This window comes from Nyctibius grandis, chromosome 6 (assembly GCF_013368605.1).
Source record: "Nyctibius grandis isolate bNycGra1 chromosome 6, bNycGra1.pri, whole genome shotgun sequence".
NCBI classification, from domain to species: domain Eukaryota; kingdom Metazoa; phylum Chordata; class Aves; order Nyctibiiformes; family Nyctibiidae; genus Nyctibius; species Nyctibius grandis.
Window position 1 is genome coordinate 57,137,260 of NC_090663.1, and position 16,006 is coordinate 57,153,265.

Sequence of the window (16,006 nt, forward strand, 5' to 3'; positions counted from 1 at the left end):
TACGTGTGTTCCTGCTTAGCACCCAGAGTACCTGCTTTCCAGATGCACACCTCTTAAACTCCGATTTCTTGTTTTGGTGTTGTTTTTTGTTTTACAAGTAGGTCTAGGAAACAGAACAATGACATGAGGATCACTGTGAGACAATCGATGTGCAGAATTGTAGCCAAAAATCTGAATTCACCAGAAACCAATAAGCTGAAATAGCCACAACCAACTGTCCATAGCCTTGTCTAGAATGGCTTTAAACAAAAAATATAAAGAGCCATGGACAGTCTCCTTACCCCTGTCCAGAATTTGATGTAAACAACATCCATAGAAACTGGGATTGTTAAGAAAGTTTATCCATATATCTGGATAGCAATAAAAAGCGTTCCTAGGAACTGTAAAATCCTGTACCAAGCAGTGTACAGCCAAGCCGAGAGGAACATTAGGTTGATTTATATTTTGAAGGTACAACTTTGCAGGATTTCTTTTAGATCTTGTGATAACGTACAAGGAGAGCACGTGTGAAGGTCAGGGCTGTTTTTTTTTTTTTTCCGTTTGTTTGCTTGCTTTCTTCTCTGAAATGTCTCTTGTGTAACTCATTGGTCTGGGTTTTCATTTCAATTCTCGTTTGTAACAACAGGGCATTACCGCTCCCTGCGTCCGTCCTTCCTGTTCACGCCAAGGCTGCATCAGTAATTTCCTTCTGCTGCCAAAGAAACAACAGTTTCATGTCTTCCCATTTCTTCAAGAACCGCCGCCAGCATGCTCAGGTTGCCATCAGGGAAATTCTGGGCTTCCCAGAGATCCAGGATCACCCCGGTGGGACTCGATTTCGTAGCAAAATAATTCAGGTTACCTGCAAACAAGCCAAAAGGAAACTCATTTTTTGAGCTGCATGAAGGCTACCTGGCTTTATATGATTTCAGCCCATCCCCATTGCTGTCACTCACCCTCACCAGGACCCTTTTGCACATACCTCCCGGGAGAGCTTTGCCACCTGACCACATGTAGGCAGCCCACTCACCTGTCCAGTTTCAGCTTGTGGGCCAGCATCCGCCAGTCGTGGCCCCTGGTCTGGGGCGCATCCAGGCTGCTGCACAGCTTCTGCCTTATCGGGAGGGGGATGCTGAAAGCACTGGGCCCTACTATGGTGGTGATGGTGCCTGCTGAGTCCATAGGAGGATAATCGATGCCAGTAGGTTCCTGAGGTTGGAAAGAAAGCAAAAAGAAAAAAATAAATACAGCAGTTTTTTTATTTAGTGCAGAGACGTTTGCAGAAGTGTATCCTCTGAGACTCAGTGCTTTTACTTGCATTAGAGGGGAGCAGCCCTCTGCTAATCAAGCATTTATGTTAGTCAGCTGAAAAAGAGAAATATTTATGATCAGCTTTGGGTAGACAGCAGATTTCTTTTTTTCCCTTTTTTTTTTGAGGGTGAAGATTACTATGGCTGGACAAAATTAAGCCCAGCTTAATTAATCACTTACTGGAAATAATGAAAGATCAGGCACTTTGACACATTTCAGAGCAAATTGCTACTACTAGTGTGGAACAGGGCTTTCCTGGCTTGGCTGGCAGAAGCCCCTTCCCAGCAGCCCCCTAAGACCCCTCCCCACCCCACAAGAAGCCAGCACTGGGCTCATGCCGTTGACATCCCTTTGGCAGGACCTGTGCTCTCTGAAGCCTCTGATGCCAGGCAGACCATGGAGAGACAGTTAATACTGCTTCAGGCACAAGCTGATCCCTCATTTTCATGCGGCTTTAACTCTGTGCTGGAGATAGATGGAGCACTTGGTGGGTGGCCATCGCCCTCCTCCCCGAGACCAGCACTGCACTCAAAGGCAGTGGCAGCAGTGTTTCAAGGGGAAAGTCACCTCCAAAGCCAGCCTGTCCCCTGTGGGTACGGGGTTGATGCTCTCAGATGTAGTCCTCCCAGCTGGGAGGCTCCCCATGAAACAGCTGTAATGTGACCTGCTGGGAATAACAAGCAGATGGCTCTTCTGGGCAAGGATTTTATCTCTTCCTTGAAATGACAACTTTCCTCTAACCGCCTGGCAGTGGGGGCTGCCCCAGAGATGGCAAAACGACTGGCAAGCCACCACAGCTGCCTGCAGGCTCACCCGCGCTGGCAGTTCACAAGCAGCTGTAGGGTGCTGACTGGTGGCATCGCAGATGGACAACCTTTCCTTTTTATTCTGGGCCAAGGGACACAAGCAACACATTGAGGCAGCTCTGCCCTAGCTCTCGAGGTGGCCTGCTGCCCCAAGTGCACCAGGATTGCTGCAGAAGGAGCCCAGGTATCCGTGGCGGTGCCGTGGGGCTCTTTTGGGTGAGTATCGACAGCGCAAGATAAAAAGGGGGCTTCAAAAACAAACGGTGGGAGACCTTCATCGCAATCTTCCTCTTGCCTCACAAATGTGCATGTTTTGGCACTCATTGCATTTGTATTTTTGAAGTCCCAGTGGAAGATACTGTATAAAGCCAGAATAAGACATTTTAATCTGCAGAAGTTTTACAGGGGACAAAAAAGAAAGCCCATAAAGGGAGGATGCAGGAAACTGTGTTACTATATTTTTACTGCAGGGTGACAGAGGCAGAGACACAGATCTAGCAAAGAAGAAAGGCATCAGCATGGTCGTCCAATGCCTCACCACTAGCTGGATACCACTAGCCTAACCATAGAATAAAACATGAGGAACCACAGCTAAGGTTGCCTGATGCCTGGTCTGGTGTCTTTATCACACCTCTAGAGGCATACACACTGGTTTCCAGGTTGTTATTATTACACTTCCAGGTGACCTTTGTCATCAAATTGTCTGAGTTTTAGGGTTTTTTTCTAGTTGACACAACCCTGTATGCCAGCCTTCAGCAGCCCAAGGTCCTCCTGCCCCTCGCTGGGGCTCGGGAACATCACGAGGTGTCAACCATGAGGAACAATTTTGCAATAGGCAGCCTTGATAACAGCGGTATTATTCACTCCCTCTATTCATCCCTGATGGATGGGATCGCAGCACAAGACAAGAATATTATCCTGTTCCCTCTGAATCTATTACCAGGCCCTATTACACACAAGCAGCTGAAGATGATTATAGTGTATACTTGCATTTCATTAAAGTTACTCTCAGTTCTTTCTCTTCTCTGCGAGGTTAAATTAGAGATTACTTCAATGCAGCACTTATTACAATAATTGTTTACGATACTTGTTTTACCATCTGTCTTTAATGCTGTGTAGTCCCCAGCTGAATATGTAACTTTACACCCAATAACCAAGCAGATGTTATGGGTAATGGTGCACACCGTCGGGGTCCTACAGCACAAGTAACTTTTGTCTGTGGTCTCCCATCCCTTCCATAAGTCAGCCAGCAGTGATTGCGGCCCAAGAGCCTGCTCTTTGTAGCCACAGGGGGTACCAGGCATAAAACCCACCAGCACATTCACTGAAGTCCATGCCACTTCACAGCTGAACATATCACTTGGTTTCAGCCCTAAGCTTGACTGTCCCAAAGAGCAAAAATTCTCCAGGTGCTATGTAGCATCAGCAAAGATGTTCCAAAACATATGATCATTTTTCTACTGGAAAATGTCAGCCATCAAAAGAAAAATTGTCAAAGATAATAGTCAGGATCTGTAGCAGTAGCAAAATCTGAGGAGAAAAGTCTATTGCAATTAGACCATCTGATATTCCCTATTGCACAGCAGTTATTATGTGGGATCAGAGTGGAGTGGCTCATGCAAACACACGGCAATGATATTTTCCTATTCTCCTTCCTCCCTCTCCAGGGAGACATTAGGCATGATGGTCTTGTGCACTGCCAGGAAACAGGACCATGCAGTGTTTTGCAAGATGCATTATGGAGTGGCAGGCAAAGAGCTCCTCCACATAGACACAGAAACGCAGCACTAGCACAGAGACCATAGCTGCCCTCCTCCCTCCCTCGAAAGGGATATACTCCCTTCCAGATCAGAGAAACTAAGGGAAAATGCAACAGGAGACACAAAGCAACGGCTTAATCCATCTCTTATGTCCATCCCAGCAGTCAGGAGGAAAATGGGAAGCACCAAACAGGTAGCAATGGGAAAGGATATACCTCCTTAGCCCTCCCACGTTCCTGCAGTCGGATAGAGAAGTTCACCGATGTCATTTACCTCTGAGAGGGAGCAGTTGAGCTGAAAGATCTGCCCTTCTCCTTCAACCTGTCGCACACAGAGTTTGCATACCAGCTCCAGGGTATTCAGGCTGAACCTTTCCAGCGTGAAGGTGCAGTGCAGGTTTCTCTGGCATCCGCTCCAGATGTGGTAAAAGGGAATCTCCTGCAGGATAAAAGCAAAAAAAAGGTATAGTCAGGGAGGGATGTGGGACCAGGGCATGGATGCTATATGACCGGAGACCGTGGGCTCCATGCTACTGTCACTGCAAATGGTCCAGGGAAAAAAAAGTCCACAGCACTGCAGTCTGGCACCTGGTGTTTTTTAAACACCCTGTGTGTCACTGTATTTCTTTAAGCCTTGCTGCTAGGATCGAATGTGAATGGTTTGTGACACTCACCTGGTATTTAGCCAGCAGTTTGCTCTTCCAGAGAGAGTGGGCAATGTCATGAATGGACAAGCGGAGGTTGTGGGTGCTTCCCTTAAAATGCAAAGCTTTGGGTTCCTCCAAAAGCTGCCCGCCCATCTGCCGCTCAAGCTGGAGGACCTCCTGCAGTATTGCAGTATAACAAGAAGAAAGTAGTCAGGTTCATCAAGACAGCACACTGGTCTTCTGATTCCTCAAGATCAACTGCTGTAGATGCTGTAACTTGTGTAATACAGAAAAAAATGCAGAGTTGTGTTTCCCTGTGAACTTGAATTGCACTAGTATAACCCCTTTACCCTTATCATACAGCAGCAGCCCAGCAGGGATGCAGGCATCCATGTATCCTTTGGGAGACACACCATTATCTGACATGTCCTATAAGCAGAAAGCTTAATTGCATGCAATTATATTGAACACAAAGACTTTGCATACAGGCACTGTTTGAATACGGAAATATATCAGTCTTTTCCATTTCTCACCAAACTGGACATCTAATGATAGCTTTACTATTTTGCTTTCTTGGAAGCTCTTATTTGCATAGGTCCTTCTGACATGGGATCTGTGCATATTGCTGGTCCTTCAGCTTGTGGCCTCCTGGCAAACTGCTCCATGACAGAGCAGTACAGGAGGTAACAGATGCCTACTCTGAGACTAACCGTCAAGCAGGATGGTATCAAAACAGGAGCAAGACACTGTGATGGAGCATTTTGTACATATGAATACATAGGTTCAGGGTTACTGAAGTAATGATCTTGTAATTAAAATCTAGTAAGCCAAGAGTCTGCTCATTTTCTGCAGCTAAAAACAAATATATGCCTGTAACTAATGAGACCACAGTAGACAACTGCCTACAAACAGCTTGATTGCAGCCCACATGAAGAAGCAAGTACAAAGGCACTACACAAGCCCCATTAGAAACCAACACAGCCAAACTCAGTCATATTTAATTACAAGAGCAAACCAACCAACCAGTTTCACATGGCCAAAGCCAATCATGTACCGAGTGAGCACACTCAAGGAGTATGGGGGCACATAAAACTACCCCAGGCCAACTAAAGGAGCCTCCATTTTAGCTAAGTGCAAAACAAGCTATTCTTGATCACTTTCAGGATCTAGTTAGCATAAAAGAAAAGCCCCTGTCCTTGGTGAGCCCAGTACCTGGCAGATCCTGAAGCTAAAATGATGTTTGTTGATCAGCCATTAGAGGAAAAGAAACAAAATCAAGAAACCTTTTAGATTAAGGTTACACCAATGAATCAGTTCCAGCTTCTTTCCAGTGGCCCCCAATTACCTCGTCAAGATGTCTAAAGAGCAATCGATAGTAATTATCTGATTACTATAGATCTTCATTACATCTGAATTACCTCCCTAGAAGGGCCAGAAGACAGCTCGCAGCACTGCGTGAGCTAATTACAGATGCCACCTATCAAGCACGTGGGGCGCAGGGCTGAACGACCGCTCCTCTCTGTGCAGTGCCAGCCCTGGGAGCCATGCTACTGTGGGGAAAAACACTGCAGCATGATGCTGCACCATCCCTCCCACCAGACCTGGGTGGACACCTCACTTTCGGTAACCACCCTTGTTCACCTTAGCCCCTCTACATGCTCCAACTGGAGGATATCGAGCAGCTCATGCTTCTCCCATGCTGCTCAGCTAATTAATTCAGAATTAATTCGGAGCCATGATTCCCACAGCCCTTCAGACCTGCAGGCTGGCTCTAGCCACATGGCATTTTATTTAGAGCAGTGCTTATCCCACTGGCTGGTGCCTCTATTTCTTCCTGAGCCAAAACCTGAGCTGCGCATTGCTCACCCTGTGCAAAGGTGGCTCTGGCCACCCTCCCCATTGCCTCTCACCACCCTTGTAAGCTGGGACTTATGCCCTTATGCCCTTCCTAGGAAAATGACCCATGTAACGCGTCGCTCCATCATCAGTGCCACCAGGACAGCCACAACCTGTATGCAGAAAGGATTTCCTCAGTAATGGGGCAGAAGCAAGCAACAGTGATCAGTGTAAGCCATTGCCTTTCTCCGTTAAGAGGGGAAGATACACATTAAACAACCAAGAGAAGATCACATGCCTGTTATGCCTTTTTTCCTTTCTTTTGGAGGACAGTTACTGCGCAGCATGAGGCAGGTTGGGGGATGCCATCTTGCTACAGCCTGAAATCATGCACTCGCTGCCGGTGTGAGAGGCTGCTCAGCCACCACTATGCTGCCACGCGCACCACGCTGCACTCTCATACTTCAATGTCAAAGCCACACGTGAATAAACAGATGAGAATAAAGCAGCTGGATTTCTTTATAGTTATCATATTATTACTTTCTTATTTTACAGCAGCCTAGTTTGGGCATCCCCCTCTAAGGGAAAAACTCAGCCTTAAAAAAGAGGCCAGTGCTCAAAGTCATCGCTACCCTCGTCCTTCCCCAAAAAAGTGTTTTTGTGAGCATCCCATCCAGGTGACTCAGGACGCTGCGGAGCAGAGGATGCTGCACGCGTGATCAGTGCTGAGCCCGCTGCTCCACAGCCCCCAGGAACCCCACCAAGCTGCTCCCACAATAACTGAGCCCTTACTGATGACAAGTCATTACACTTCCCTACTGTACTGCGGGCACCAGCAGTTCAGCAGCAAGTGCTGACTCTGCATGATGAGAGGAAAAGCCTGCTGGATAAACACAGCACTGTGTTTTATACTGCAACTGCGTGTCTTCCTTTGGTGGCTGTTAGGACACATTCAGCATATGGCACACACATTCCTAGTTGTAAATAATAACAGAATGCACTCGATTGCCTATTAAAATAAACACGTAATTCCCTACAATGGCTCTTCCAAACCTCAGACATCCCAATGTGGGAACATCTCACACTGCTCTTCCCTCCCCTTGCCTTGCCCAGAGCTACCAGCCCCAAGACACTGAGACGGTGCAGCTGGTGCCTCGCTTGCTGCCTACAATGTTCCCACCCTCTCCAAATTACTTTTAACCTCAGGACCCACTGTCCCAGCCCGGTCTGCACGCCTTGTCCTGCACTGCCAGCAGTGAATGCCTTCCCCATGGCAATATGGCAGTGCCAAGGACCTTCTCCTGGCACGGCTGGGGCTGTTGAGGTGTCAGCTGTTGTGAAAGCACGTCGCAAACACCCCAATCTTTTTTTTCTTTCTAAATAGTCATAGTTTGAGTCTACACAACACCATTGCAGAGGGCTGGTTTGTACACACTGGTTCATACAAACCGGTCCATGCTCAACCCTTTCATCTACAGCTAGTTTACTAGGTTCGTTTTTCTTAAACGTTCTCTTTCCCTAGACCTTTCATTTCCAGAAAAGTGCAATTGACACGTTCATAAGAGTATGTGGCCAGCAAGTATGTGTGCTTGTCCTCCTATAAACAACCAGCTAGCTGGGTCTTGAACCCCATGGGTGGCCTTTCAGTCTTGGGGTAGATGAAGAAAGAAAAAGAAGAAAAATAAAATGCATGTACTTTGCTGTAAAAAAAGCAGTAAGTACAAGTGGGTCAGTGGCCACCCAACTTTGCTCACCTTTTCTCACCAAATTACAAGCTCGCTTTGGGGTATACCTGCAGCAGAAGCCCAAGGACTGGACTGCTCCCCTCTCAAATGCTGGCTGCAGCTTCTTGGGTGAAAGATGGTCCCTCCATGTTGCTCAGCGCCTCTCCTGATCCCTTCTGCTATCGCACCGAATTGGATTAACTATACCTTGCAACGCTCTCCACAGTCTATTAGAAACAAACCAACAGCTCTTGAGTAACACCTAATTGGATTCCCCCAGCTCTGACTGCATTAGCTGTCTGTCCAAGGCACCTCTGAGTCACTTATTATTACCTCAGGCCTTCACGAACCCGTGGAAAATTGTATTATGCAGCACAGGCATAAAACCATCAGGACTTTGGAAGCTTGATCACTACAGAAGATCCTTTTTACTTTTTTTAAAGAGGAAAAACAAAAAGGAAATCAGACCAGGGAAAATAATTGTTTCTAAAATCCTGATAACACCAACGCATTGACAGCGGCCAAGCTCCCAGGCCCTGTACACACAAAACCAAGCTGAAGTCACGATATGCCTGCTTCAACCCTTATACTTTATTGCCTTTCTTACATATAGCGAAAAAGTATCCCCGCAGCAAAGCCTAGGCAGGCAGGCCTTGATATCAGATAGTACTGGGGAGGAAAACGGAGTGTGCCATTCGCAGTGATGGAAGTCACTGCTCTGAAAAACACAAACATCTCCCAGCCAGTGTATGTGGGTTTGAATCCCAATAATTCCCATGCGGAGCTGAGGAAACAAAAGCACGTACAGCACCAGGATGACCCTGCTTAGAGCCAGGGTTTGAACTCATTTTGCTGCGAAGAGGCATTTGGGAAGTTGCACTGGCTACAATTAAAGGAAAAAAAACCCCACCTTTTAATAACCTCCATTCTTACATGTGCAGTTGGAGATACCTATTTCATGAGTGCATTATCGATACCGTCTGTATAAATACAGGTATTTATAAAGAGAAATAGCAAGTATGGTTATATATCTGCTCATCTGTATGTAGTGAGTGCATGTTTGTGAGCATGCCAGAATTAGGCAGTGCAAGTAAGCTTATATAGTTGGAGATAGCAACAGCTTTGGTTTATTTCAGTTGCGAATTCCCAACACAAAAAGCTGCACGCAAAGAGGTGTAATAAAGCAGTATGAAAGCAGGCAGTGATTAACAGCCCAGAAGCTTCTTTTATCATTATCAACTATTTACAAAGAAGCATTTATATGTTTCCCTATCTCTGGAGAGCTGGCACTTAGCATTAAAAATACATGAATAACGAATGAAGCCCCGTGTACCTTATGGCCTTTTAATAATGCAAAAATCTTAGGATTCAAGATATGATATAGGTAAACAAACGAGAAAATACTGGTGGGTGGAAAATAGTGTGAGATCCCTTTTTATAGCCTGTGGAGGTTAAACTGTAAAACAGCAGCTTGTTGTCAAGCTCTTCTAATTGGAAAAATAACCCAGGGAGCAGGAATACATGGAGCAGAGGGTCTAGTCACCGCTATGGCTGCAGTCCTGTGAGAGCTGAAGAGTGAGAGGCAAAGCGAGTAAGAGGGCAACAACCACCTTAAGGGCATCCTGCGTGTCATCGAGGCAGTAGACCCGGATGCTGTACTCCAGCGACGAGCAGGACAGCGGTCCAAAGATGGCCAGTTTGAGACGTTTGGCTGCTGCTTTGGTGATTGACTGTCCCACCAAGGCATACGTGCTGAGGGTTTCTGTTAGAATATGGCAGGCCTCTGGGTCCAGCTGGATATAGCACGGAGTGGTGAAGTTTTCCTCCCCGACCACCACCACATCCTAAGGGAGAAAGAAGCCAAGTTAGAGTTCTCGACCCCTCAGAGCTGCTCTCCTTTGAGGCAGCAATGCCGCTTTCAAACCTGGATGATGCACAAAGTCCTTGCTGTTTGCACCTTAGATTAATCGATTTAAAATTCCTGCTTCTGGCTTTTCTCCTGTGCAGGCACGGGGAGGGGATGATTTCTCTGAGGTGATGATGGTGGTAGAAACCTCCTCCTGTCCTCACTCTCTTAAGACTTGTAACTCTTTCCTTTGGTTTCTGCATCACCTTTTAAAGCCCTGGGCAGAGTTAGGCAAATAATGAAAATATCACCAGTACTTTATCGAAAAAGATATTGCAGAACTAATCATTCGGTGACTATGATTTAACATCAGTAGCTGCAGAAGTGTTGAAGAAATAACTGCCCTTCACTTCCTAAGCATGACAACATAGAGTTATAAAAACTCAAGGAAGGGAAGTAACCTCTACGATGGCCGAGCGCCACATCTACATGAAATATCATCTGCTGCTTTGTTGGAATAATCCTCTGTCACGAGACTGCAGGGTGAAGAAAAAAAAAAATACAGCCCGAATGCAGACAACCTCCCCACTCTGTGCGTAAAGGAAAACAGCTCTCCTGCTAATTTCTCCATTCAACCCTGTGTGTATAAAACACAAGGTGCTTTGAACGGCTTTGAGAGAGAGCAGAAGCGAAAAGGCAGCCATGGGTGACAGCCGCCTCTTGCAAAGCCACAAGGCAGCACATGATGCTCGGCACAACTCATCTGTGTCACCCCCACTGCCTGCAGGTCCGCAGCACAACGTACACATCTGGCAGCTGAGCAGCGTGGGCTCAACTGAAAGCTGGTGTTAAGCTTGGGCCTCCAAGTCTCAGGAAAGGCAAACACGCCATGTTTGCAGGGGTGGCACAATCCTTCTGGAGGACAAGGTGCTGGTGCTACAGCACTGATTGCACCCCACTACGGCCACGCCAGCCACTGGCTCTAGCAGGAGGCACTGGGGTGTGCACGCATGCACGTGTGTGTATGTATGCATGTGTGCGTGCACGTGTGGGGCTCAGCTTGGAGGAGCTGCTCCAGAACTGAGCGGAGGAAGAATATGGTGGTGCGATGGCCAGGGACCCTGTGGATGCTGTGTGCTGGCACCAGAGCATGTGCACGGCCGGCGGAGCAACCGCTCTGTCAAGGGCAGGAGGAGGACAGGGGAGAGAATGAAGAGGTGCCAGTAACACACAAACACAAATAAGGAACATACGTGCGGTGCCAAGAGTCAGGCCAGTGGGGTGCAGATTAGTTGGTGCGACAGACCTGTGTTCACTGCACACTCCCTCCCAGTGTAAGGAAGAGCCGGTGCCACAGGCAGGGGACAAAACCAAGAGCCTTTTGAAGGCAACGCTGGACACAGCATTCTTGCTGCTGTCAGCCCAACTGACTTCAAAAGCCACCCTGCCCTCATTAAACCTACTGGTAGGAGAAGGCGCCCTTGCCAAATTAATTATGTGAGACCAAACTGGTGGCAGCAGGTACCTAGGAGCCCAGAGCTGGAGAGGAAGGCTCTGCCAGGACAGCCCAGCCTTGTTGAACCATCACTTTATGCTCCAGTTACAGTGAAAGACCCTTCTGCCACCCTGCCCCAGGGCATCCTCCTGCTGCACTACTGGCAAGGAACCACCCCAGGCTCCCACCAAGCCTGCACTACCCAGCAACGCTTGCGCAGCTCCTGAGTTAACAGGGTGCAGAGTTGGATCCCGTCTGCATGAACCGAGTCAAAGTGATGCTCAACCAACATGTTAGGTGGGAAAAAGGAAAGAAAAGTAGTAAGGCATATAAATATTAGTAAGCTGGCCGACCTCTTGATGCTGAAGCAGGAGTTCATTTGCAGCATTATTTTCATTTTCTTGAAAACGGACTATAAACCAGGGGAGTTCAAACTACTCCGTAAAAAAACATTTTCTCCAGAATCAAGTCAGAAATTATTTTTAGCCATTGTTTTTTATTTTGCCTTTTCTCTTCCTTCTCTCCCCATGACTTCAGCACAATATCCTGCCACAACCAAAAGCTCAAGTGTCAAAGTCCTGCGATGAAGGCTATTTCATGGAAAATAGCCAGAACTAGGAGGCACCAAACTGCCCCAAGACACAATCTCTGTATAGGCACTGGGCAGCTTAGACACCTGGTGCCCTCCTGCCTGCCTGCCTGCAGCAGCCATGCATCTCACATGGAAAACCCGAAATACAGACATCCTGGTTTGGAAAGGCAGCTGAAGGATTAGCAGAGAGCCCTGCACGCAGTCAGCACACAGGCTGGAGCTCTGGAGCCTCACCTCCCACAGCCCCTGGGCAGCCTGGTGCTTCAGCTGGATCTGCCAGTCCTCCGTGTCCGGTTCCGCGCAGTGGTGCATAGTTAAGATGATGGGCCGAGTGAGCAGTGCTCCGGGTGGGCCACAGCTCACCACTGGCGTCAGCAGGGTTTGGCTGTCTTCTACAGGTGGCCTGACAACGGGACAGAAAGAGGGATATGTTAACTGAGTTGAAAAAGGCAAAAAGGTACATTCAGGTATGTAAAAATAAAAAAAATCATGCTCTTAAAATAAAAAGATTGTGCAAGCAAAGAATGGGTGGGTTTGGTTTGGGTGGGGTTTTTTTTTCCAAATCCCAAAATGTTTTCTTTTGCCAAATATCACTCATTTGTTCAAAATGTGGGTTTAGGTGGCAGCAAATTATAGACCACACTTCCTGAGCACACCCAACTCTGAAGGATCCTTGCGGACCTTCAGAGGCTTCATTTCACCCACTGACGAAATGTGGTCACTGCTGCATTTGGCAGTGGTTTAGCAGTATGCAAAAATGGGCAGTGGCTCTTGCAAGCACCACGTGTGAGAATTATTTACTGTCTGGACAGAGAAAATTGAAGAACAAAGGAAGAGAATGAACTAATGAGAACATCTGAAACCTTGTAAGTAGTATACAGCACATCTGAGACGTGCAATTTGGGTTCAGAGCCATCACCAAAGCTACTGATACTCCATTTGACTTAAAAGGCTTCAGATCCACCAGAATGGCTTTTGCAAATATGCCTGAGGGGAGCAGGCGTCACTGGCGGCAGGGGAGAAAGGGCAAAGGGATGGTAAGGAACAGTGCAGAGGGCAAAATACACTTGCAAAGCCTGAGATTTCTAGTGATAACCTGGAGCTGTTCAGTTAAAAACATGGGTATTGTGCAGCACATTTGTGGCCAGTCCCTAGAAATGGGTGATAGAGGAAATCATGTAAATGCATAGGATACATTGAATACACTGTAGTTTGTGTACAAGTGTGTGTGTCTGTGTGTGTGCATGCGTGTGCATGTGTGCATGCATGTGTAACCTATCCCTGACCAACTGCTGAGGAGCTTAAAATCCAGAGGAAGCATGAGTGACTTTAACTATCCTGACATCTGGTGATGTGCCTCATCAACTGCCTCCCTTAATAATACACAGGACAAATTCATGATCCAGAAACCAGCAAGCAGGAGAGTAAAAGTGTTCGATGTGATCAGTGCTAAAATCCAGATCTGCCCACAGGACCTCCCATCTTCTGCTCTGGCTAAGGGTTCAATCCCTCGTTGCACTTACGAATCCCTGTATTCACATCTGTATTGGTCTTAGTGGAATTAGTTGAGACAACATTAAATACTGTTTATTTCTGCAAGTCTTTGCCTTTATCAAACGAAAGAGTAAAAAAAAGTAGCTGTAATCTTAGATAACGTTTTCAAGGAGGCCAATGCAGGATAGAAGCTGTTTCGATATTCAATTTATTGCACCTATTCTGGCTATTGCAAAGATATGTCCACAGGTATATCCTAATTTTGCCCACCTTAATTCTCCCTGAATAATCCATTAATCCCACAGAAAATGAAAGACAAACTTTTGAGAAATCCTTTTTCAAAGTGGGATGAGGACACTTTTGAAAAAGTGTCTCTTGTTGCTACAAATGTTGTGGGAGGTTTTTATAACATTTGAGAAAAAAAAAGGTCCGGCATGGAAAAATTCTAATCTATGCAAATCAGTAAATCCAGATGATATGCATCGGTGGAAATTAACTGATGAGTTTACTAAATGACTTAACAATTGTTTCTGAAAAACCATGGACTGGAAGTAAACAGCTGCGATAGCTGCCTTTCAAAAAATATGTAAAATACAACAATCTGGACAGCTATCAAGTATTATGCTGGTTATTTTAGCCTAACAAACAGTACACAAAAGAAATGAAACGCTAGCAGATAGAGTAGCTAGCCCAGCTCCTCTTGCATGCTATAGGGATCTCTGGATTCAGATTAAGAAGATCAGAGATCACCCTCTTGCAAGACTGAACTGAATAAATCATTGGGCAGTTTTTGACTAAAATGTTGCTTCTTTTTCAGACTCATTTACTTCAGTTTTTTCTTCATAAGAAGCAATAAAAAGCTTAAAAACCACTCACAGTGTGGTGGTGGGTTTTAATGGTCATCTACCTTGTGCATTAATGGGTATTTGAACACTCTCCTACAGTCTAATTCAAGAAATTTCAAAAAATGTACTGTCTTATGAGAAAGATCTTTGAAAATTACAAAATTTGTCTGGAAAGCTACAGATATGACAAGCTATAGACTTAATCATCTGGTTAACCTAACTTCATTTAAAAGACTACTGAACCCATGAAGAAGGAAGGAAAAAAAATACAAGTTATTGTAGGGTTTTTTTTGTACTGAATTACAAAACCATCAGTCAAAAAGAATATAGGAGGGAATATATCATGATCGCTGTAAAAAAATTCATACAGTGTCTTTTAGGTGAAAAATGAGTTAAAATCGAAAGAATCTGAGCACTGATGCATGCAGTTAAAAAAAAAGCCAAAAGGTCATTAAAATAATATGGTAATGATAAATCATACAGCCTAAAGTTGTCTCAAAGTAAAATTAAGTTTAATCACTGCTCCGTGACAAAATTTTGTTAGCTGTTAAATTTTAGGACTCTGATGGAGGGCATGACTCTGCACCGCAACATTTTATATCTGATTAGCACAAGTATAAAAAAATGATGCAAAACACAAAGTCAGGAGGCACTCCAGACTGCACAGTCAGCAAATGAGATGGGAAGCAGATACAAGCATTCAAAAGATATGCAAAAAAATAGGAAGGCTTAGTATTTTTTCCCCAAGTTGGTAAACAGCATCTTTGTCACCAGACTTACCAGATTGATTGCCAAGTGGATGAGATATGCATGCCTGGCCTGGATGTTTATGATACAGGAGACTCTGACGAATGAAGAGCTGAAAAATGGGCCAGCTGAGAGGGTGGTTGACTTTGTAGTCCCCAGTTGCCAACCACACATGCGTCTGGGTCTGGCACCACAACGTTATGGACAACTGCTGGTCCCAATGACTCTCCTCCACCACCCACCTCATGCAGATACTGACTCACCTCAGCTCTCCACCAATTTGGGGACTGCAAGTGACCTAACTACTTTAAGCCTTTAAAAACTGAGACATAATGAGTTGCAGAGAAGTGCTCGAGTGGAGTGAAACAGGGGTCAGTGTCACTGAATAGGTGAAATCCCAGTTCTATTGAAGTCAATGCTAAACCTCTCCCTGACTACTGTGAGGCCAGGATTTCTACTCACAACGACGAAGACAATGTAAATAGCAACACAATCAGTAAATTTACAGAAAACAGTAAACAAGGGAATTATGTGCAAGTAACAATGAGAGCCAGAAAATAATGCAAAAGATGAAGAGAGGGTAAAAATATGGGAAGGAAATGAAATCCTATTAATTGCTACAGCAGCTTACACTTCCAGAGCAAACAAGTTCCAAACATAGTTATTTAGTAGCAAAGAAAATCAATGAAAGTGAAAAAGCTCTCAGGTGAGCTTACTGCAATGCAGCAGGCATCAACCTGTAATGTGACACAGTGGTAAAAGCAAATTTCATTTCTTGGGCTGTATGGGACAAGACATGTCAGAGCACACTGAGGTGATATTCCCTTTCCCATCCAGCCTCTAACATGACTGCAGGTGTTTAGGGAACGCAGAGATATCCTCTGAAATAAACACCTGAAACCATAGGAATGAGGCTAAACCACGC

General features: G+C 45.7%; 1 protein-coding gene across 1 annotated transcript in view; it reads right to left on the bottom strand.

The window, feature by feature from the left end:
* Window positions 1–674: 674 nt before the first annotated feature.
* The window catches only part of UNC5C (unc-5 netrin receptor C), a 273,678-nt gene continuing 258,346 nt past the window's right edge, over window positions 675–16,006 (bottom strand). Inside the window, exons 11-16 of the mRNA XM_068403228.1 lie at window positions 12,230–12,404; window positions 9,673–9,906; window positions 4,530–4,679; window positions 4,130–4,294; window positions 1,008–1,188; window positions 675–838 (exon numbers count right to left, since the gene is read on the bottom strand). Coding sequence (XP_068259329.1) covers window positions 675–838; window positions 1,008–1,188; window positions 4,130–4,294; window positions 4,530–4,679; window positions 9,673–9,906; window positions 12,230–12,404 — 1,069 coding nt within the window. The remainder of the gene's footprint in view (window positions 839–1,007; window positions 1,189–4,129; window positions 4,295–4,529; window positions 4,680–9,672; window positions 9,907–12,229; window positions 12,405–16,006) is intronic.